This window comes from Mycteria americana, chromosome 11 (assembly GCF_035582795.1).
Source record: "Mycteria americana isolate JAX WOST 10 ecotype Jacksonville Zoo and Gardens chromosome 11, USCA_MyAme_1.0, whole genome shotgun sequence".
Lineage (NCBI taxonomy): Eukaryota > Metazoa > Chordata > Aves > Ciconiiformes > Ciconiidae > Mycteria > Mycteria americana.
The window spans coordinates 6,470,036-6,495,566 of NC_134375.1; the positions used below are offsets into that span (position 1 = coordinate 6,470,036).

The 25,531-nt window shown below is 38.0% G+C and overlaps 1 protein-coding gene across 1 annotated transcript in view; it reads right to left on the reverse strand.

Annotated features, from left to right (window-relative positions):
* The window catches only part of DOCK3 (dedicator of cytokinesis 3), a 222,681-nt gene that overhangs the window by 94,599 nt on the left and 102,551 nt on the right, over nucleotides 1–25,531 (reverse strand). The window contains exons 10-12 of the mRNA XM_075514388.1: nucleotides 14,691–14,772; nucleotides 8,072–8,132; nucleotides 5,661–5,808 (exon numbers count right to left, since the gene is read on the reverse strand). Of these exons, the coding sequence (XP_075370503.1) occupies nucleotides 5,661–5,808; nucleotides 8,072–8,132; nucleotides 14,691–14,772 (291 nt within the window). The remainder of the gene's footprint in view (nucleotides 1–5,660; nucleotides 5,809–8,071; nucleotides 8,133–14,690; nucleotides 14,773–25,531) is intronic.

Below are 25,531 nucleotides of genomic sequence, written 5' to 3' on the forward strand. Positions count from 1 at the left end.
CCTACAAGCCGTCACAGTGGTGCATAGCGAGATGATGTAAAGCAAGAGGCAGAGACACAAAAGAGAAAGGTTCAGACGGGGTATTAGAAAAAGCTTTTCCGTGAGGACAGTCAAGCATTCCCGGAACAGGCTGTCCAGAGAGGCTGTGCAGTCTCCATCCTCGGACGTTATGGAGACACGACAGGGCAAAGCCCTGAGCAGCCTGGTCTGATCTCACAGCTGGCCTTGCTCCGAGAAGCAGGCTGGACTAGAGAGCTCCCTGCCAACCTGACTTAGGATTCTTCTTTACCTTAACATCAAAGACACACAACTTTATTTGCACTAGTATATGTAAAGCTGTATAACCAACCTACTGAACGCACTAAGCTTGAACGGAGTCATACCAGGAAAAAAGTGCCATCAGTGCTGTGTAGCTTGTTACCACGTAATGAAGGAGCACACTATAAATGTTATGAAGTGCTTTACACTACCGTAAGCATGGCTGAAATGACAATTTTACCAGTATAATAATCTGACTGAAAAACAAAAATGGAATCTTTACCCCAAACAGTGCTATTAGTTAAAAATGAAAAAAAAAGGAAAAGAAAAAAGAAAAAGCAGTATGTTGATCAAGTCTAATTGCCTTTTAAATTCAGTTGTGCTCTATTTAAATGACAACTGCAAGATTTAAAGATTCCCCATAAAGTCAGCAATTTTTGACTCAGTAGCAACAGTGAATCTTATTTCTCCTGAAGTGCAATTGAATTAAATGATTAAATTAAACTTCTGTCCTACTGACTCTTAAAAGTTAACAAAAAAACCCCCAAACCAAACCAACCAAACAAAAAACCCACAAAAAACCAATGAAGACTATAAGCCTTCAAGCTCCTAAGCAAGAAAGGAGTCTTGAGAAATAAATCACTTTGTAAAACTCCTCCCAAGCATATTAACATTTTTTCCCCTTTTTTTTTGTTTCCCCTCAAGAATACATAATGTTGGCAAAATTAGGGTAAGATACAAACCAGCTACTGTGAAGACAGTAGGGATTTTTTTGTCTGCTGCATTATGTAACTGAAGAATAGCACGGCAAAAGGAATTAAGGCTATCTAGAACAAGTAGTAGCTGGTAATTTTCTACAGCTTCAGTATTACAAAACCATATACTGCCAAGAATAATGTGATAACCCACAAAGTCTGCTATGGCACACTTACTGACATCCCCCGCAAACGGTGATTATTATAAAAGCAAAAGGAACATGGAAAACTTGGAACAAATGAAACATGAAGTACAGACAGTAAAAAAGGAAAAATGGAGAAAAAACATTAAGAGTTACTTCTTCCCAGCATGCTACCCAAAAATATTCATTTAATTAAAATGCTGATCAGGCTGTATTCCTAGGTTATCTGGCGCAGTTAGACTGGGATTATCCCACCTGAAATCTTAGCTCCACCTATCTCAACATTCCTCCTTTCGCTGCAATGGGTTGAGGTATGCGACATCTCAGCTGATTGTTAAGAATGAATGAACGTGAAAAAAAGCTTCCCACGCTGGCAACACGAGATGCTACTTGGGCAGGGTCCATGAGCAGTCAGGCTCATGTACCCTGCCCTGAGGCTGCTGGATTAGGGATGTTCAGACAGTGTACATCCCTGTCTGTTCCTATTCCTCTGTTTATGGACTTCTTGTTCATTAACTTATCTAATCCCCTTTGGACCTGCTAATACTGCCTGTCTTCACAACATCCTGTGGCAACAAAACGCAGAAGATCATTACCTGCTTTCTAAAGAACTGCTTTCTCCATCTTTATTAATGTCATCTCCTACCAATTTCATTGAGCATCCCTAATTCTTGTACTGTTGTAGTCCATGAACAACAGTTTACCCTCCACCATGATTTTGTAAATCTTGGTCGTATCCCTTCCCACCACCACTTTTCTCCTCTTCAAACTGAAGCTCCCCACCTTCTCAATCTCTCTCATAAAGAAACGGCTCTATGCTGGTAAACATTTTAGTTGCTCTACTCCATGCCTTCTGTAACTACTATATCCTTTTTGGGAGGAGAGATCAGATGTGCACACAGTAACTCAAGGTAGGTCAGCACTGAAGTGACCTTCCAGGACTTAACAGTACGGCAAATGGACTACATTTGCACTCCCCAAAACCATGTCTCAAAACCAAAACACAACAGAGCACACAATGGACAGTGCAAAAACCCTTTCAATAACTGTGGTGCTCTGTGCTAACTCTGAACTTTAACCAATATTCAGCTTACTCGTCAGGAAAAAATAATAATTATCTTCACATTTGTTTGTGAATTATATTTGTGTTTACTTCTCTTCTCATGCCAAGACATTCAAAGTCATTTACCCTACTGCAAACAGTATGCCCAAAGATAACCAATAGGACAAATTCTACACCATCCTCCATCCTCACAGCTGAGACTACAGACCATTTCTAACCTCTGATAACTTTTTAGTTGCTGTACCAGCCTCTGGAGCGCAAGTTAAAATAGAGTTCAGCCTCCAATGACTTATGCCTGCAAATGAACCTGGAACAAAGCTATCCCAAAATCAAGGGACTGTAAAGATAGCTTAAAGCTAGTTTTGTACCAGCTACCAATGAGAGCTGCACTTCACATTTCCTGAACACAGAGAAGAATGTTATCCCAAGTTTGAAATGATGGCCTGAAAACACTTGCCTGTAATGCATTTTAATGTGTTAACATTTTACTTGTCTAAATACCAAACATGTTATAACATATATTTCTAGTTTAAATAAGAATTTTCTCCTGAACCATCCACCACTTTTTCAGGTTGGCTGGTTCTACAGTAAATTTACCATTTGGAATGTTTGCCGTACTACATCAGAGCCTGATGTCAGACAGATGGGGACAGAAATGCGATGTACGCTCTTGTCCAGCTGGGCAAATAGCAACAACTGAATATCAAAAGGGAAAGGCATTCAGGCAACACACAACATTAAGAGGTAGGAATTTTAAGAGCTAGTGCTGGAGAAGGAGAAAAAAAAGGACTGAGGGGAAATGGAACAAAAAATAAAACTGAAAACGGTAATAGGAAAGAGAAATACATGAAGTTTTTAGGGGAATGGGAAGATTGACACAGAGAGTAACATCCAATGAGCAAAAAACTCCATTAAAGATAAAAATTCATACAAAAATATGAAATCAAGTAATCTCAGAAAAAGAATGGATTGAGAATTTAGTTTCCATCTCACTTTTTAAATATTTTACATGTATATTATTAAAAATAATTATAAAAGTAAACCTTCATGCTTTTACATAATAAGCTTATAACTAGAGCTGTGGTACTATATCCTCTTAGGAAGATTATAACATGACTGTGGGATTAACAGGAAAATCTGGATTGTGAGAAAGAAGTATTTTTCAGACGTAAATCTTTAACAATAAGGCAAGCTGAGAAAGACTGGTGAAGTAAATTGATTTTTTTTTTTCCTCATAAGCATTCACTCTTGTGGATGCAGCAAAAGTCTCCACTGAAACACCATGTATTTGTTTCAGCCTTTGTTAGGTTTTCAGACTCTCAAATTTTTTCCAGCTTCTCCCTGTGAAAAGGCTTTTCTGGCTGTATGCTGCCTGCCTCATTTGTGGCAGCTGTAAGCTTTAGCTTTAGCCAGGTAGTGTACAAAAAGAATGCTTTTTACTGCTCTTTTAAAAATAAAAATACTCCTCCCTCCTTATTTCATCTTTATGATGTTTTTGGGTTGGCCTGAGGCATTTTAACAATAATCAAAATGAGAGCAGCAGGTAAGAAATCAGTTCAGTGTTGTTTAAGCATTCATATAACATTTTAAACTTATAAAGGACAAAAACCTGTCATTTCAATTTTAGTCTACAAAGCAAGAAAAGGTAGGTTAGCTAAAAGAATGTGCAAAGAGAAGATGCAAACAGATAAACCTGTGAAAACTTTCTGTCATGGAAGACCAACAGCTATTAAAGCTGCAAAGGGGATAAGCTGGTGCCCTTCAGATATATCCTTTCTCCCTTCTGAAGATTTTTGTTGGCAGTTTACAGAGAACACTCCAAACAGCAGTAGCATAAAACAATGATGTACAAGACTTATAACAACTCAAGCAAATGATGATAGTGATAAAAAATTACAAGCATCTGATTACAGAGTTGAATTCTGTTATGGGCTCTACTTCCTCTCCGGGAAGGCAGTAATGGGTGCGCAGGGCTGTTAAAAAGAAAGGGTGCGGGGAAGCAGATGTGAAGAACAACAGCTGGTATAAACCTACTGAAAAATTTAGGCAGATGCAGCTGGTACTTTGGGTGGTGTGAAGGGAATCCACAGTTACAAAACTTCAGATTAAGAGGAAGAAAAGGGAAGCTCTCTATCCTGTGCTTTTTTTGATCACAGTGCTAGGACTTTGGATTGCTCTAGCTGGCTGCATTTGTCACTGACAAATGGAGAAGTCCAGAATTTTACAGGTTTTTTTCTCTCCTATTTTTCAGTGAGGAAGAAGCTAAAGATGCATTAAAAGGGCCAAAACAGAAATCTGACATTCAGAATGTTCCATTCACATAAACATTGGAAATGTTGCAGTTGCAATATATTAACATGTATCTACAAGGCCAATATTAACATAAACTGTATAACCAAAAGCCACTGGTTTGAGATAAGCTGAAACTGAATGGTGACAAAATGCCAAGATTATCCAGATCCTATTGGCAAAGAGAAGAAAGACGACCATTTTCTTCCCTCTAACTTGACATTTTTGCTACAGTTTTCATAACTGTTGGCAAAAGAAGAATGGAAGAGCTGACTCTGAGAGACTTTTCTTTGGACTTACAGATTTCTAATGTATGAAGAGATATCCAAGAATCTTTCAGTGAACAGTGAAAGCCATTTTTTCATTTATAGTTTCTCTTGAATGTCCAATTTTCTGCTGCTGAACGCACTTCTCAAAGAATAACAAAGTTCTATAATCCCCCCAAATTATTACTCGGATAGTGGCCACAGACCTCAAAGTAATGTCAGCTGTATCTCAGCCCATCCGCAAAGCAGATATTGCCAGTATTTATCCTGACAAGAGACTTAAATATGCCCTACAGTCTCCAGACAGTTTGTCTGTGGCCTCTTTATTACGACTGTGAGACCATGTTTCATAATAAGAATTTGTTAGTTCAAAGTTCAGAATCACAAATAACTGAAGATAGATTCTTGCTCAAAAAACGTTGACTTGTTTTGAATTTTCCGGTCACTCACTGTTGACTTCAGTTGTTTTCTACTTCTTTTGTTGGTCACCATGACTGATAAGGAATAGGAGATGAGGTGTGAGTAACTATGCCCATCATCTGGTGAAATATAGCCTATTTCTTTGGGTTTGAGCCTAGGTGATTTAAAATAAATCATACTAATACAAGTGCAGCTTTGCATGTCACATACATTTGGGCAATATTAAATAATTCCTGAAGGATTTCACATACCTGAAACATCTGTGCTAATATTCATTAGTTTCTATGAGTTTCTGGAATAATAAAGGAGCAAAACCCAGTGCCAACAGCAATAGTTTACCTTGTGAGGAGGATAAAGCAGCAAATGCAGTTTATGGCACCTTGATATTTAATATCTCTTTAGTGTCTCATCAGCCAACATATACAAAGTGTTTTTCCTAATTCTTTTCCTTCTAGGAGTTACTCACGTGTAAACTTTGAGAACAAAATCCTTCTCTTCTTTTATTTCAGAGATTGACTGAAGTACATCCATGATACTCAGAACTGCACAGCCATAGGGGCGGCGATAGTGTAAATGAGGGGGCCCTTTTTTTGAATCATTTAGCAACATGCGACCTAAAATTAACAGAAATTTAAAACATTAGAGATTCACATGCAGCCGTTCTATTCTGTTCTATTATCCCTCTGAGTATGCATATCTACAGAAAGTTTCAGCTACAGCTTGTAGTCCTTCCTGTACTTCCCACTCTTTTTCTCTTCTTACACAGCTCCAAATCCAGAGGTCCATTTGAACCTACCTGACCCACTCGGCTACTGTGATTAAGGCCCATCACCTCATTTAGCTGACAGAACACTCAAGGGCAAAGTGACCAGCATCACGTCTGGCCATCTTTGATTTGCAGCCCCATGACACATATTTGCATCCAGCTGGGTTGACTACAAATCATCTGTTGAATGAGCCAAGAATACGGCTTGTACTCACCTCTCTGCACCCACACAAAGATTCACTTTGGTCCTTCTGTTATAGTCCAGGACTTACACAAATTATCACTTTATACAATTACTTTAAGGGAATGTATTATATATTGTGTCAATTTGTCGTCTTTGTCTTGAAGCGCATAAAGGAGAATTCTGAGATAAGAAGCTGCTCAATGATTAACTCCCTATTGCTAAAGTAGTTTTTTAATAGAGTAAAAAATGCCAAGACCAGAAGAATCACTATGATCATCTAAGCCAACTTGTAACATTACACATAGTAATTTGTCCAGCACTTCTTGCATCAAGGTTAAGAATCTGAGCTTGAAGTACATCTTTCTACAAGCTTCATTTGTCATCTCCAGTGCTACAGAGTAATTCTAACTTTTAGACACTTTATGACACAGTGAAGTCAGATGATGAAAAACTGATCCTTCTAACACATTTGTGACTTAGAAGGCATACTGTTGTTCATAGGAGAACCCCACAAAGCTATGGTTTCACTAAGCTGTTTAGACCTCCTGTACTTCAGAAAAGGTATCTGGGGCTGGTAATGGATGCCAGGAGTGAATGGGCTGGAAATAGGGTTAAATACCCTTTCATTGCAAACATTACCTAGCCATTTTTCAGTTACGTGAAAACCTGGAAAACACGAAAGACAGTGCGCTACTCCATTTTTCAGAATAATACAACTGAAAAGACTGTCTGTTATTCCTACTATATGTTGTTAACATTTTAGGCTTAAATATTTGAAATAAGTTATACTTAACACAGGCAAAATATTTACTTGCTAATTTCTCAGTGAAAGTACACACATTCATAGTTTAGAACCATTTAACTCCCTGTTACTAACTAATTATATCCTTATTAACTAGAGGTTTTTTTTTCTATCCAGCACCTTCCATCTAGAAGAGATTCAAGGAATTTAATTAATGTACCAGAAGTCATACAGTCGCTTCACTTAAACACATGGCTGGGATAAAAAATTCATCTAGCTGTCCGTGAACTACTTTGATCACTGTACTATACCATATAAGACACATTCTAAATCCAAGTTCAATCATAAACTTTCCATTCTTGCTACTGCAAATCTCAAGAAGAATAAATGAAGCCTAGCCTGGCCTATGAATAGTCAGAGAAACCCACTCTACAAAGGGTGACTAGGCGAGCAATTTCGCAAGGAAAGGCTTTCTTCCTTGGGTGGGGTCAGGTCTAGGTACTACGCATCCAGATCTCTCCTTTGGATAGCTCTATGCGAGCAGCCAAGAGAACTGGAAAGAAGCAAGTGTATGCTGCTAATGTTGGGCTGCAAGCTTGATAGGCTTCCAGCAGGCAGGTCCTGCTGCTGATGCTCCTTTTTGGCATCAGCAGGTAGAAAGAACACCCGACAGGTGTGACAGCTCCCCTGCTCTTATGTTTTATAGGCATTCCCCTAAACGTGACTGTGGGTTCTTGGATGCACTGCAGGCTCCTACAGCAGAAAACAGATCTTTATATATATTTGTCTAACAGCCTCTGATTTACTAGATGTGAAAGGCCAGGCATGCTGATGTCCTGCCCTGTAAACTAGCAATATATCATCAGTAAAAAGACCTCACTTGAAATCTTGGAACATTAAACAAAAAGCCTTTTAGTTCCTCCCTCCTCCCCCAAATGTGCTGTTTAATCAAATATTTTGTTTCAGACTGAGAGAAAAAAAAAATCACTGTTAAACAGTCATCAGTAACCTTTTAACGCTTAGCAACATATGGTCTGAATATTAATCTCAGCATATAGGCATGGTCTACGACTGAGTTTTCTAACTGGTTAAATCATTATAATGTCAGTTAAGTAAAACATACATGTAAAATATTGTAAAAGCATTGTTAATTGCATATATTTCAAGTAATAAATCATACTGTACCTATTCGAATTACATGGGCAACTATGTACAAATCTCTCTTCATGTCCTTGCTGCTGAGATCCTAAAAGATTGGAAAAAATAGAGACATTTAAAAAAAAGAACACACTGCACTTACAAAATAAGTGCCTGCAAAATTCCCACAAACAATAATACGGACTACACGGTATTACTCTCCATTCATTTAGTTCCTGCATTTTTAAATAAGGGAAAGTATTATTCTTTCTAATTTACACACAAGCAAAATAAAGCATAGAAGGATTATATTTGGTTGGAATGTTCTTTAGAAGGAAAAGAAATGAAAGATTCTCACTCCACTGATTAGTGATGCTGTATTCTAGCATTGTATTCTAGCAAACATTTAAAATGTTCATTTAATCCTTAATTCAAACACATTATTAGATTGTATTACATTTACAAAGCAAATTTAAACCCGTGAGTTACCTCAGCTGCAACCCATTCTGGCTTCCTTCACCCCATCCCCTGACTGCAGGTCACAGACCTCTCCCTAACCCTGTTCCTTTGCTTCTGCTTTCCTTTTTTGGCTTTTGACTTCTCATCATGGAGTCTTAGTCTCACACGATGGCTCTAGAAAAAATTTGCAGCATGACTGTCAGAATTTAGATAAAACTTGAAGTGCATTTTATTTTATGAGTGGATAGGTGCAATTCCTCAGAACAAGCAAGTCTGAAGAGGAAAAAAGGTAGGAGACTCAGAGACATGGTTTACTTTAACGCTTTTAAATATGCAGCTTTAATCCTGTTGCATACGCTATCTGTTCATTACATTAGGAAAGCAGCAAGGCAGTATCTCAACCATGCATAGAACCGACAGGCTCTAGCTATGTGAGCTGATGGGAGCCAAGGGCAGCTAGCTCATAGCTAACCTTCTTAGAAGTCCAAAACCAGGGTAGTCTGCATGCAGCCTGCTGACTGGAAATGCTTGCTGCCCCCTTCTAACCGCTGAGACATGCCGAGGGATTATTTGGGGAGCACGGGAGTTGGAAAGGGCCACATTTGGCTAAAAACATTCTAACAGTTTAAGTAGCATAGATGGTCACTTGCATTTAGTATGTTAGAAAAAGTGATAGAGTATTAGAAAAACTAAGAAACAAACTCAGTTTTAAGATGAGGTAATTGCTTAGTAAAACATAGGACCTTAAGATCTCCCAAGAGTTATTTTATGGCAAGCAACTATATACATGAACGAAAACTCTGAAATTCCATGTCACAGAATAGCAGATCAAAACTGTTAAAAATGAGCTTAAAGAAAAGCCAAAAAAAAACGGGAAAAGGAGAACCTACAGAAGAGCAAAAGGAAAGCTGAAGCTAATGAAGACAAAAAATTATTATTAGAGGTTTGTCAAGGTCAATAATAAGGAACGTAAATTAAGAAAATATGTATAGAGCACTTGTCAATAACTCATTACTGTGCCATTTGCATTAACATGTTAGAAGCTGTCTTAATTGCAATTTCCTTGGCGTGTTACATTTTTTCTGATAACATTATAAACAAAGATCAACTTCTAAGACATTCCCCCCTTTCTTTTTATTATTTAGAAGAAAGATCTAAGAAACACTTCTTCCTAAAAACATTAGCGTTATTCAACAAGTTCTTCTTAGGTTACTAACCTCCAAGACAAGAAGATTTTAACCAGATAATAGGTACGTTGAGAATATTCATTCATGTTTTGGACTCTGATGCCAAAAGGCTCCTTGTGCCCTACAGCAACAGCTGTTGCCTCTTTCTCTCTCTCCACTCTACTAGGGGCTATCATCTTCTTGTTATGTCCTGACTTACGCCATACAGCCTCCAAATTCTCCAAACATAAAGGGCATCGCTCCAGTCGTTTCTCAGGAGAACAACTGGGAACGCAAAATGGTTAATGTATTCTTCCTAGGAATGCGGGAGAGTGCGCGAAGCGTGTGCGCACGTGAAAGAGAAACGTGCAAAAAGGTCTGAAGCTCAGGTACTGTTGTTCACTTCACTCCTCCCCTTACACTGAAGCCATGGACATCACCGCACATCATTTGAAAACAAGTTTTTTGTTGTTTGTACAAAATGTTTTCAACACGATGCTTTTTAAAAACAGCTCTAGGGCTTTATATATGACTTTACAAACAACCTGAGATGATGGCTATGTGTTCATGCTTCTTCACTTTTCTTTTTTCCTTTTCAATTGAATAAAGATATCCATCCCAGCGGTAACAGGCACTTCTAAAAGGCACGCCTGTGTGGGCAGAGCAACTCTGGTGGATTTGGTTATGCACAAATGCAGCCTGGCCTCCTAATACTACATTTTTTTGAAAATACAATGCAAAAAGCAACTGGAAAAATCTCAGTAACACACATTCAGATAAAATCTTGTACTTTGCCTTTTTTTAAAAAAACACAACTAGATGGTATTAAAACCATTGTAAAAGGAAATAATGCAATTGTTTATAAAGGGGGGAATTCTAAATTGTGGACATCTAAGTTCTGTCATTCCTAGTTTGAACCAATTTAGTGAATTACATTTTATTTACAGTAAATTAAATTTAATTATTTATAGTAAACTAAGTAATATTTTGCTGGAAGCTAAGACATGAACTTCAGCAGCAACATTCACATGTTCAGACATGAACATGCACACAGCAAATCTCTTTCCCGCGTGACTTGAGAAACCAAATCTCAACAACTGAGATCATGATGGCATGATCTGAACTTCAGATTACAGTGACATATAGCACAATAAAATCTGGGCACAGTGACTGAGAACTAGGCATAAAGAGAATTTATTCTAAGGAGACGTTTCAGTCCCATTCAAATAGCGTTATATTGCTAAATTACAGGGGGCAAGTAATAAATTCACGGCTGTATCTTCTTACTCCATTTAAAAGGAGCGCTGTATTTCCCTGGGCAGCATACGCAGTGAGTTGCAAACACGCTGTTTGGTATGCTTACCAGCTAGCAGATCATGTCTCTCTGAAGCCAAAGAATTAAGCTATATAAATCTTCCTTAGCACTTTCTCTTCAAGTCTTATTTTGCTGCTGCATGAATAAGGAACATACTTTCTAGGCTTTCTCCATCACCTAACATACCAGTGTAGCATATGGTAGGCTTTATCTTGCATGTCTTGGAGAAACTGGAGTTCCACGGTAAGAAGGGCTTTGACACAGTTTTAGTTTCAGTACTGCCTGACAGTACATTTCAAAAAGCAAAAAACTCGGAGGTAGTACTTAATACTCTAGAGAGTAATAGATTTTTGAAAATATCTGTGATTTGACAGGGGGAATTTTATTATATTATCAGATTACCAGTTCTGATTAACAGCGATTTAGAGAACTGTTGTTTCAAAGGGCAGCTGTCAAAATATCAGAAAATGGTAGGGCATGCACATATTGATGGATTCACACTTTAGTCGCTTTTCAATTTTACAAAAAATATACTGTGTCACAGTCAAAAGACAAGAAATGTGGGCCCAGATGGCCCTGTATTTCATTTTGTACAGCAGAGGCTTTTTACGAGGGGAGAAATTCCTGCTATGACGTGGACCAAACAATCGGAAACCCCAACCCCTCTAAAGAAGCCTTCAGGTAATTTCTTTGCAGAGAATCCATGCACAGGACTTAGGACCCAGAAGAGGACAAACTACGTTTATTATTTGCTTGTGTGCAATATAAATAAACCAATTTCCAGAAAGGTGTTCTTGGCACTGCATCCACAGGGGGTTTACTTCCCACGTCCTCTGAGCTTCTTAAGTGGTACTGGTTGATAAACAAAATTTCATAGTAATTCTAATTGCATGGCATTTTAGAAAGTCACGCCTAATTTTTTTCCCTCCCGTATTAGGTATGGAAAAGAGTTACTCTAGAATAATGGTTAGTTCTTTACAATGCTGGTTTCTATAAAAGTCTAATTGTATGTTAAAAAAACCACCCCCCTATCCCCACAACAGTGGAATCAAGGATACCTGCCTGCCACTAGTTAGTTATTTAAACAGCTTTACCAAATTCAGTTGCCAGCCTCATAGGCCACAGACAGTAAGGTGTTTAACAAAACCAGCAAGCTTATACGGTGTAGTTATGTTTTAATTCAGACACAGGAGTGTTTCTAAAGCGTGCATAGGCTGAGGTTTGCTTGAGTGAGCTTTAATCTTCAGAGGAAGCGGTTTCTCACCTTTGGTATGATGTGACAGCAATTTGAAAAACAAAACCTAGGTAATTTTTGGTATCTTACGCAAGGAGACAGCTGAACCCCTAGAAGCAACAGAGATAGCAGGAAAAGACAGGGATACCTTGATTTATCTAAGATATGGGACTTCTTGCCTCTAGGAAAGATTATAGAGTCTTAGAAAGATACTGCGGGGTGGTGGGAGGGCGAGGAAATAAATAACTAGATTTAAAGGCAAAACTAACACAAACTTGGGAACAAACCTGAAAATCATAGATCTTATTTTGGAAGCATTTCATAATCAAGAATTTATGATAAGATAGAACCATTGCAGATAAAATGGTTATTCAAAAAGCTATTATGTCTTGCTCCTTTGCTACATAACTTGGAAAGTTCTTTGAATACACTGATGAAAAATATTGTATCAGAAGTGTGCAATTTTTTTGCACAGATAATTTTCCCAACTATCCTAATTCTTGTTATGTAGAGTATACGTTCTACCAGAGAGAGTGACAGACAAGTCTAAGCACCTCTCAGAGCTGATACTGAGGCAGCTTCGGTATTTTTGGACAGTTAAATAGAAAAGTACCTTGGGAGTGATCTCTGCTCAGGATAGGTGCTACAGAGCGGCGCACGTCTGCAATACTCAGGGCTGGCCTCTTTTACACTAGGCTGGCCCCATTCATAATAGGCAGGTCTCTTCGGGAACTATGTTATGCCCCTGGCCGTAGCACATCATTACTGCGGTGTGGCATCAGCGTAGACGGGGAAGTTTGATGGCGAAAATCTTTTTAAGAATGATGAACCTCAGAGGCCAGAAAGTGCCAAACTTGATACGAACCAGTTTATGCTGCCTTTTGGGAGTAATTCTTAGAGCAACTCTTCACCCTACACTCAACCTTTTTGCGTGATCCAGACATCAGTGCTGAAGCTTGCTCCCTGGCCACCTTTCTCTTAGAAGAGAAAGATACTTGGTTTTGAGTTACCAACAGTGGAGTCACCAGTGCCAATGGCGATACTAAGGCACTGTTACCTCTGCGGGCATGTCCTGAAGCCGCTAGCACTTCACTGATGGTGCCAAAACCAGAACTGCTACTGATGCCAGCATTAATGTCACTGCTACTTTTGGATTGACCTGCATCTCTTATATCCAGACAGAGACAGGATGGAGCATCCTTACCCCTGGCTAGATATGCTCTGTACCTTAAGACGAGAAATTCAGCTATCTTCTGAAAGGAGGAACGGGAACAGTGCTGGGAACCATGCCTATTTCAGTGTCCAGCCCTGCTTAACTTAGAGGGTTTCATTGCCAGAACTAAAGCTTATACCAAAGCTGTCTGCCATTTTTTTCTTCACTGGAGGTAAAAATACTTCTGTCAAAGAGCTTCTAGCATGTGCACTAGCTAAAGGTGAGTCACGATGGAAGGTGTTTATCACACTTTGGATCTGAAATTCCTTACAGTTATTCTGTGATGAGCTGTTAAGTTTCAGTGTCTCTAGATTTCCATATTCTTTCTGAGAAGTGACAGATAAAATCATGGTCTGACACATAATTCTGAGGCAATTTTTAACAGAACTTAAGACCAGTGCAGAATGGGTATTAAAGCCTGAGTGCTTTGAAACTACTATTTTGGTATAACCAAAACTATAAAAGAAGGCGGCAGTCAGGCGAGAGGTTGAGTCTAAAGAATTAAAATGAAGTAAATCTTAGCTGGCTATTTCACTCCCAACTGAGGTATCATCTGGTAGGAGCCACAGATGGGTATTACTTATCCTGTCTTTCTGGCACAGATGGTTAAGGACTGCTGGTACAGTTGGTCATATCTGCTTTGCGTCAGGACAGGGTAGCTATTGCACAGACCTGCTGTAGAAACTTAGGAAGTCACAGTGTTTCCTCTATTACGACCCATTCTCAACTTGGCTGCTGCGTCTGCAGCACATCCCGGTCCTTCTGTTCCAATGCACCCATGGTGCTGTTGACCTGGGAGGCTACTGCCGCACCATCTACCTGGGGCTGCTACACGGACTCTTGAATGGGCCGTGACAAAAATCTAGTTGGAGAATTTTCTGTTTTTCTGTGTGAGCGTGTGTCTTCTTGTAGTTGTTTTTCTAACTTCGATTCTGAAAAAAGTGCCTTGCTTTATGTTCAGGCCAACACAACTTTTTCCTGTGCCCCGTTATCTAAGAGCATAGTACATGCAATGAAAATATTCAAAATTTCAAACTATAAGCAGGAACAAATGCACTTAAAAGGAAATACTTCAGAATATTTACTTAGCCAGAAAAATAATTTAGCAGTATGTCCATTTTCTTATGTTAACATTTCGTTATAACCATAACAAAACTTAGAAACAGCTTCCATTCTACTCCATATATTGGAAAGGAAGAATTGGGTTTTTTTTCCCCTCAGGGTGACTATATCTACAATCATACTACTGTAAGGGAAGAAGAAAGGGAACAGACACGTACTGTGAAAAGTGCACACATTCGATCTATCTTCTCTGGATTCCTGGGGCCTCCATTCTTGTTTAACCTCACCATAAACCTCTCACTAAAAAGCAAACAATATTAAAAAAAATAAACAAGAGTTTCATGTACACACTTCAACATAACAATACAGGTAGATATGTTTTTTTTTAAAAAGATGCACTAGGTATTATAATTTTTTTTATTTCCAAAGCATATTAAACACTACTCACTGATCTGGATAAAATTACATGCAATAGCATAGAAGGCTTTTAATAGCCAGTACTCCGCATGTGAAAACATCATGTTGATGCATATTCATGATGCAGTAGCATTAAAATAATGCGAATATATGAAGCACAGGATTTGAACACATTACAAGTACTTCAGGCAAAGCCTAAGGCGCACTTGCTGAGGCATACACTGCCTTTGGTAAAACTGAGTCCATTAAAATCCACTTAAAACTGAAAGTAACAAGAATACCAATTAAGCAATTTCCTTCAACATGTACTATTTATAGAAGCAATATACTAATTCAAACACATTAAGATTCAATTGATAGAACTGCTTATCAATCAAATTAAACAGTCCTTTTACCAGCAAAACAGCATGTATAGCCAGACTGCAAAATACATAATCCTTACTATGGATGGGAAGCCATGGACATTGATATTATTTCTTAAGACAGGCAGAGAATTTATGTATACAAATAAATTAGATGTGTAATTTATTTACTAGATGTGTGACAACACACTAAGTATTGACCACCATTTTCTTCCTACAGATTCACAGAAATAAAGCAAGAGCACACCATTAAATCTTCTAGTTACATTTCCATTATGTCACAGATCCTTTCAATTTTACCCAGTATGACCATAGCAACTCCAGTAACCTTTATTTGACTAAAACACATTTTCCAGCACATTATCCACTGTTGGCCTGAAAAATATGAAAACGTAGAGTACGCACTACTTCCTGTGGTAGCTTGCTCCAAAAGGCTATTCACCCCTACTGTTAAAACACATGGGTTAACATCAGCTTGGAAATGTCTGGTTTCAGTGTTTCGCCACTGCTTTTTGTTACACTTTCTTCTGCACGTTAAAGAGCCCTTTAGAAAAGCTACTTTCTTACAGGGTAGTGATATCAGGCATTAATTATGTAATCAAATATATCTCCAAACAAATAAGCAATTTAACACTGTTAAACTCAAGAAGAAGTGCCGGAATCGTTTTATAGAACTTACCCATAGTGCGATTTTTCAACACCATTTCATGAACAGTTCTAAAAATGTATGTTTGTGACAGTCTAGTACTGGTCCCACCTACACCATAAATGCAAATACACACGTGTATTTCACACATACGAAATCAAGTCCCTATTAATCCTAACTGTAATTTATCCAACATCACATATTAGCCTTTTTACTACAGCATTACCCTGTGAATTCATTTGAAGCAACCTGTCCTTTATAAATACTGATATATTTTCAGAATTGCTGCTTTTGTCGGAACGGTCCCTAGTTCTGTAAGCACGACTCATACATCTTGTTATACACCTTTGCAGGTTTATCTGCTTAAGCTTATCTTGCTAAGCCATCCAGATCATGCTCTCTGGCTGTTTCACTCTCCCTATTACTCACTATTAATCCAACTCCATGTATCCACAACTTCATTCAGCGATGATTTTTGACTAATTTGCAGCAGATGCTTATAAGCTCGGAGACTGCTAACATGCCCCAAAGAAACCCACAAGAAACAAGGTATTTGATGACTCTTTACCTACAGCCACTTTCTGAGATGTCAATTAGTAAGTTAAGAATGTTTTAGCAAACGCTTTAATGACATGGTATAAACTAATCTTTTAATAAGAATTTTATGATGCATTAAGTGGAGTGCAGTACAGTATTACAACTTCAGTGCATTATAGTAGCAGTTACATTACAACAATATTATCTCTTCATATTTACCTCTACCTAATACATAAGTCGCAAAAAACAAAGTCAGAATTTTCAAAATAAGAACTATTTTCAATAAAACCACATTAGTTACATTCTCAACCTTTATCATTAACTCAGTCTTGTGCCCATTATTTTGCTGGTAACTAATTAAAGTTGTGAAAACACATAGTAGCAAGCAATTCAAGCAGGATGGCCAAAGCGGTTCCTTCTTCTAGCTGTTCGCCTCAGTCCTCTGTTGCTCCTGCAAAAGGGCCACACGAACAGCACCTGCAGCACTACCTGAACAATTACACTGTAGAACTCTAAACATGCACATAAACTGAAATAGCTGTTAGTTCAGCAGCAGCTACAGTTGCTGGCATTCAGCTCTCCCTACTCCATGAATTTCAGAAGAGGAGCGGGCAGGACAGTTACAGTGATGCCCACAAGTAAGCTCTGGTTAATACAGGGAATAAAGCAGAAGATAACTAACTTTTATACCATCAATTTCCAAACAGGAATCATGCTTTATATCATTAAAAGTATGTAGTAAGTTGAAGAGATATCAACTCATAGCCATGTTCTTTCCAAGCCACAGCAATAAACATCAATATTTCCAAGGCCTTCAAAAACACTGTTGAGGGAGACTTTAATAAATCAATTTAATTTTAATCCTTAAATCAGTTTAATTGTACAATCTTTCATTTAGAAAGATTAGGAGATAACATACATTTAATTTCTGTTACAAGCATAACTTGCAAAACATGTCTCCTTCCATAAAGTAAAATTCCTTAAAGAAAATAAACAAAAAATTATCATGACCTACACAGAGCTATGAAAGTGACTTTCATAAAATAAACACTGGTCCTCTTTAAAACTGAACTTGAAACAATGATAATTAAATGGTTCTAGTTTGTTAAATGTAAATTTGCCAACACCCTCTACTAGTACACTGAAAAATAATTACTATGCCTTATGCATATTAACCGTGTCCCATTTTTAAGGATAACAGCATAAAATAGATCCATACTACACAAACAAGATCTCTAGCAAACTATTCTTTCACTTCTGCTGCCGAGAATGTAATCCGGCCACCAAACAGGGCTGCAACAGATGAACACAAAGCTAATACACGCAGCCTAGGATCAGGAGGAAACAAGACAACAAGCAGCCTGCCAGTAGAAGATTATGAGCAATACAAATCACATCTGCAGGGGAAAATGTGTTCACTGGTGAAGATGTCCATCCAAAATCAAAGTGTAAATCAAAGCTGGCTCACTCATATTTGATTGCAAACCCCTAGAATTTATTATATCCTATATAGTAAACACCTGGAATATCTTTACTTTCATTGCAGTGGTCAGTTCAAGGCTGGTTCTCTAAATTCAGAGGATGACTGACGTTTTGAAGGGAAACCAAACCACTAGCAGAGCACCAAGCTCTTCTGCAACATGAAGAATTATTTACAGAAAGGGAGAACAGAAATTTGAAAATGTACTGCTAAGGGTATTTTCAAATTCTGGAACAAAAATACAGGAAATATATACTATTATCCAATATTATAGAAGCAGAAGATGCCGGTCCACAGATAAGCTGAGTTGAGGTCAAAAATAGATGAATCGTAACAACGGCCCTCCATACGAAAGGTCCATCTTACCCTACTATACTGCCTCCAACAATGTTCAGTAGTGAATAATTCGGGAAACAATAGAAGAATAAAGAAAGCATACAGTAATACTCTCCTGATACGTACTATCAGCTTACACCAAAGTGAAGCTCAAGAATAGCAGCAATATCTTTGAGTTTAATAGTCCTGGATATATTGAACCCAGGAAAGCATTCAGGCTGTCATGCTTAAAAAATTCTCACTAGACATTTACAGAGTTAGAGAGTGAACTTTATAGTAATTTATAATATATGTATGTATCATACAAATGCACATATATACTACGTACACTACATAGCATAATTAAGAATTTAAGAATTAAAACTCATTAAACTGAACTTCTTCAAGAAATAATGTTATAACTGTTCTTTTACCTCCATTGATCTCAATAATAACATTACATATTATATTTTAAATCTCCAGTAAGTTCTATGTTTTTTGAACTTCCAACACAGGTTTTCTTTGAAAAATTATTTCAGCACTAAGGAGGATTTCATTTTCATAACTGAAGTTGAATACAATACTGTATGCCACAGAACCCCGTGCAGGCTGTCCCTCTGACAATGGCAGAGAAGGGACTGTCAAGTCTTTGAGCTGTGATAGTCTATTTATACTTGATTCATTACTAAAAGTTGTATTGCTTGTCTGCTTTCAAAACATCCAAAGAAATATTCTGGAGATTCATTTGATAGCCTCTTGCAAGCTTTTACTCCATTAACAAGTGGAAATCTTTTAAAATTTGCAATTTGCCCTTTTTCTTGTTACAGCCACAGAGAAAATCTGGTTCCTGTCCCCATACTCCAGTGCTTTTCAAGAAATAAGGCAGACCACCATCTTTTTCACCTGCCTATTCATCAATTGTTCCCTTATTCCAGCACTACCTCAGTTAACAACCTTTAAATTCCTTCCTTTAATTTTCAGTCCTCCCTTGAGTCCTCTTGAGCTTGTGTCACTAAATAATTAAGGCAACTTTGAGGCAACCGCCGCATTTGAGAACTGTGGAACATGAAGAGGCATTCTGTCAAAGCAGAGATCCACCGACAGGACGAGGAGAATGAAAAGACATCAGTGCTAATAGGCAATCCTAAAAGATGAAGCCACCTCAAGTTCTTCCACCTTTCCTTGCAGGTCATTTCTCCTAAACTTACAGTTTTGTTTCTCAACTCCACAATTTCTCTAATCTTTGGTATTACTGTTCAAGAACAGTTTACAGAAACTAGTCTAAATATTCCACTAAGGTCTCACCAGTGCTGACAATGTTAGTATATCCTGGAATGGGTCTTGAACCTTTTTACACTGTTGACTGTTGATTAACTTATGAACTAGTTAATCAGATGCTCCCCATTTTACAACTGCAAATTTATTTCGATGTCAAAGGAAACCAGGAAGAATAATGCCGTTTTCAATGATCTGAAGATCCATTGTCTTCATCTATCACTATAGCTCCTTTTTTAGACAAAGATACACACATGTAGGGTCAAGAAACTTAATGGGAATTTGGCCAATTTCTTATTTTGGGAGCTACTTCCTTCGAAAGCGTTGAGTCTTCAGTGTGTCTACTCCTCAAGCGTATCTTCTGCACAGAGACAAGAGCCTGCATAGAATCTAGACAACATTAAAGTCCAGTTTAGTAAGACCAAAATATCAAATCTGAGTAAACTCTATATGGAAATAATTGCCCACGTTTACATGCATTAAGCATTATTTTTATTATAATTGAATATGCTCTAATTACTTAAAGAAAACAGACACATGTGCTCTTAAAAAAACCCCTCAAATACATCCTAAGGAAAATTTTAAAAAACAGTAGTAACAATTGCCAAATGAGTGGTGGACATTAAGTTCGGGGAGGTACTGAGTATTTGATACAATCTGACTGCTTGATCAAACTACTGTCAAAAAAAAAACCAACCAAAAAATCATTTTCAGCTATTCTGAAAATACACCAAAACCAGTTCTCTCTTGCATAAAATCGGAGATAAGAAATGCACCAAAACAGAGAAAAGAACATTTTTACCTTGTGGAGTTCAGACCTAAGATGTGCCGCACCAGTACTGGTATCTTAAACAAAAGCTTATTTATTCCTCTTGCTCCTACATGCTATAAGCAATCTTCAATTACTCTAACTGCAAGATCTCCTCCTGTGCTTACTCACATCATAGTGAAACCACCTCTTGTGCAGCAATAAGTCAGGTTTTACAATGACTCGCATGCTTAGTAATTGCTAAAGCTACTCAAACATAAGAAACGTTGCTCTGATAAGCGAAGTCAAATAGCTTCTTGTACTTGAAAGGAAGAAAAATGAAAGCAGCATAGTGTCTCACTTCTTGGCTTCCTTTAACTTTTTGAAAAGCAGGACCATACTGAACTGGCATCTGTTTCTGCAAAAAGGAAGGAAGCAATCAATGGTTTGGGACATTACATTTTCAGCATGAAGGAAGGGGCAAACGGGGACAAAATTTACTGTTGGGTGAGCAGGAGTGGCATTACGCCTGTGGGGAGTTTTTGTTATGGAGGTTGTTTGTTTATGGGGCTTTTTTTGCATGACATGCAAAGATGACAACAAAAGGCCTGGCAAAGAGCTTGGAACGGATTAGTGAGCTCCCTTGTATTAACTCAGTGGCAGGTTTAGTGAGTGTGGGGCTGTGAGGCAAAAATCCTGACTATCAATTCATGAATGTAGGTACAGCACTAATAGATGCATAGTGCCAAAGCAATAGTAGTCTACAGAGAGACTGCAGACCAATTTTCTGTTTGAATTGGAAACTGATGATAAACAACACAGTTTTTTAAAAAATTCTTTAACAATGTATAGGAGATTGGTTTTCTGAAGCAGAGACAGTGACACATGAGGGCATCAGTCCCCTTAAGCAGAAACCTCACATCTTGCACCTTTCCCTTGCCTTAAATAATGGTTTGGTAGCCATTTCTCCCAGAAACAAATGCCTCCTTCACCCTCTCCATTCCAATATGCCACTAAAACGTGAAAGGTACAAATCTGTTCCCTCATTTTTCTTATTTTCCTCAGTGCTTCTTATTTCCAGAGAACAACTGGGGGAACACTGAAAAACCCCAACATTTTTACAAACACCTCAGTCCTTTCTCAAAAGCTGTATTTAACTGGGTTTTCAGAATCTAGTGTTTGACCAATCCCTTCTAAGAATAAAGGTTATTTTTAAAATATGTATTGGTCCCATGACATATGTACCAGTGCATAGTGAAAAGCATCATATGGTAGTGAAGGTCATATAATAATTTGTATTTTAGTCCTTGATCTTCTTTCAGTGTCTCCCTAGGTTTCTTTCTCACTCTTCTAGTATCATGTAAATTCCTACCGGCATACAAAACAAAAATTCAGGAACAGAAATCTGAAAATGCTGTCACAGAAGCTAGCAGGAATAAGCTACGTACAATGACCTGTCTAACCAGCACAGTTCACCTCCTTTCATCATACTCAGTCCTACCATTTAAGAAATGGCGATAAGCATGATCTTAAATTCCTCACGAAAAAAACCCCTCTTCTAGTCTCTTCTTTTAATGAATGCTAATATGCCTGACAATAATTCTAGAATAAAATTTGCGTTGGCATATGAATATCATAAGCATTTTAAGACGTTACTGTAAAAGCACCATCTTTTGTCCCAGACAAATCTCGAGAATAAATTCTATGCACTGCAAGCCCAGGTCGACTAGGATAGACCTCAGGATGAACTAGTCCTTCTCTACGCCAACAGAAACCTTGCCAACATTTGCCTTCAAAATATTGCAGTCTTGCTGTGCACACCACATTTCAGGCAGTTTGCTGCATCAATGCCATGAGATACTGCATGCTTTCTAGCACTGTATTGTACAAGCTCTACAAGGACAATACGTTGACCAAGTGAATGAAATTATGTTAGGAATTACTGGTATATGACCAACATATTTTCTTAAAGTTGCAAAAAAAAAAAAAGGGTACTTGTTTCAAAACATTCATATGTTAGCAGAGAAACACCATGAAACACCATTCCAGATAATTGAACTACAGTCTCTAAACCTTACAGTTTCCACAAGCTAGTATTTGTATGAATTAACTTGGGAAACTGTTCAGTGTATCAGAGAGGAAGTACACTGAACCAGCACAGCAGAAGTTTTAAATCCCAAATGCAGCAGCATTAGCTAGTTTTTCAGGAAAGCAATTATTGCTTTCCAATTGCCTATCTGGTGGCAGAGGAAAAAACCCTGGCTGTATTGCCCTGGATTTCCATTTGTGCTGCATCATGCAATATAGTTAACAATAATACGAGGCTTCTCGTATTTGCTTGTACAACTTTACATAAGATGAGGGAAAGCACAGAATTTTATTTTCATTCCATTTGCCAAATTCACCAAACTCTCTGATGTTTGTCAACTGCAAAAACATTACTATGGTCTGTGATCAAAATGGGTCACCATGGGACGCATCGTATCTTGATGCTTTTGAGAACACCCTGTAGAAACTTTCTAAAAAGGAAACAAGTTTCATGTCAGGACTTCTGAACTTTTATTTCAACCAGATGGTCTCATATTCATAAAGAAAGCATGCGTGTATATCGACATTCCAGTCATCTCCCACTGTCATAAATACTGGGTTGATTTTTCTCTTGAAAGATGATTTAAGCAATAAGAGAAAGGGTTTCTAATGAAGTACCACCACTGTCCATGACACCTACATAAGTACATGAAGAAATGGAAAAGTAAAGTTATGATCAAACAGTAAATAATTTTGGCTCCTCCTAAGAGCTGACGTCCCTTGTAAATACTACTTTGTGGAAAGACCACAAATACTTTTAACATAGAGCTTTCTGTTCATGAAAATATTTCAGAATGCATCTACATGTTGCCATCGTACTTTAAAAGGCAGAACTCCTGAGATGATGAAGCAATTTATTTGCAGTCCATTTAGGAGTATCCTCTGTAAAAAGCTTTTCAAGCTTATTTTCTGTTCATCATGTTTACCCTTTAGAGTTGCTAATTTTTGCTTATCCTCTTGGGAAAACAAAAACAAACAAACAAAACAGCCCCCCAAACCTAAGTCCTTACAGCTGCTCTAAGATGGACCTAATAATAAAACCTCCCAGGGCTCCACAGAATGAGTCTTCAGTTCTCAGTTTAAGTGTGAGAGCAAGCCAAAGCATATGTGCAGAATGATACTGTGTCTGTGAAGAACTGAATTCCCATTTATAATGCAAGCCAACAGCGCATACCAGATCCCATGGCACAGCAGTATTTGAGCAATCCATCATCGATAAGGGTCACTCCCGAACCCCTGAGACAGAAAAACCACCTCTGCTGAACTTTCAGTTTGCATGCTGTCTGAACAATGACTCATGGACTATTTAAAATCTTCCTTTTCAGGCAAGTCCTCGTGATGTGTGTTTGGTCATGTCCTGTCCCCCCCCCCCCCCTCTTTTTTTAAGGCGGGAGGGATGCAGAGAGGGGGTTCTTTCATGAGCTGCCTTATTCAGATGGTCTGCAATAGCCCCAGTTTCAAAAACAAGTGAAGAAAAGTACACTGCTTTGGTTTATGGAGTGTATTTTATAAAGACATCTTCGAGAAAAGAACACCAAATCTGTGAGGGAAATTGGCTCTGAGAAAACGGCTCCAAGCAACGCAGTTTGCTTCCCAGCAAATTCAGGCTTAATGCTCATGAATTATTAAGTTACCACATTGGCTAGAAGCCACGGGGGAGGATTACAGAGCTTACAGTAAGACCGTTACTGCAAACACTGGGTTTCCATAGAAACAGAAAATAGTGAAAATAAGTACCTGTCATTCCTCTCTACCACATCAAGGAAAAACCACCACAATGTTAAAAACTTTATTAAAGCTTGCAGGAGAAATGTAGCTAAGCACCAATTACATTCTCCTTGGGTTCTCATGAGTCTGCCACACTTGAACATTGCACACTGTCATTAGTATTTTTCTGTTATTTACACCATGAAAGGCACATATTTGTGTTCCTGAAAGGAATCCTCTCCATTAGCTAGAAAAAGTTTCTATTTCCAAAAAAAGAGACGTTAGTCATATAGTGCGATTCCTTAGTCCCTGCCACTGATCGTGATTTTAACTAATGAAAAGAAAGCCAGACCGACCCTGCCAGGTGGCAGGTATGAAATGCTTTGACCATAACTGTAGGGAAGACTTCTAGCTTTGGCTTACAGGTATTTTATAGAATAAATATTTTATCACTATCTCTAACCTGGGAGAAGCTAATGGTTCTGAGGTCTAATACAGCAGCCGTCTCATTTAATTCTTGCTCTACAAACCACATATCCCTGTTAGCTGGCTTTGCACACGGCAATTTCAGTCAGAGACACAGAACAGGGTTTTGACAGTGAATTTTGCAACAGAAAGAGCTCAAGTATGACGAGTAGTATTCATTACACTGGGCTTTCCTACAGATAGAAAGTTACTTGTAATTGATTTCTCTGAGCTATGTAGTTCACCTAAACGTTTTAACAACGTGTATTTGCACTCTGTCAGTCCGGACAGCAAAATCTCTTCTAGCTGTGTTCATGATACATTTTTGTTCTTTCTGAGCAGGAAAAGGGAAGAAGAACTTCAAATACCTGCAACTAATTGATTTCTTCCTGTTAACAACTAAAAAAAAAAAAAAAAATAAAAATCAAAACACCCCTGTAGAAAAATCTGTATCCCTGCCTACTGATATGTCATATCTGATCCCCAACCTGAAAACATTTTTTGGGAGGAAGGGGAGGTGGGGTGGGGGTGATGAGAATACGAGATATGATTGATTTTTGTAAAACCTCCTGGTTTATTATAGCTTAAGATTATTAATTTTGTAGGAAAGAATGAACATCTCTAATAACACCACTTACCTCTCTACAGCAACTTTCATATACAAGTCCAGACAGTAATAGTTTCTTTAAAATATGTAATATTAACAGGAAAAGGGATAAATAGGAAAACCAAGCAAATGCAGATTTGGGAGAGAGATCTAGGGAATGAAAGTCAGCTGAAGCAACTGGTAGAGCAAATGAAAAGGCATTATTCCTCCTTTGCCCTTTTTTAAAAATCTACACACATAAAAAACCCCTCTTATGAAATACTCCATAGGTCACATCTGTCCCCAGTGATGATCAAGCTTGTATTTTCTAAAAGTTATATATCATATCAGAAAGGTTCTTTGTCCCCTGCCATATGCGTGCAGTAGACTTCAGAGACCCACATATTTTCCATGTTAACTAGAGTGACCAGAA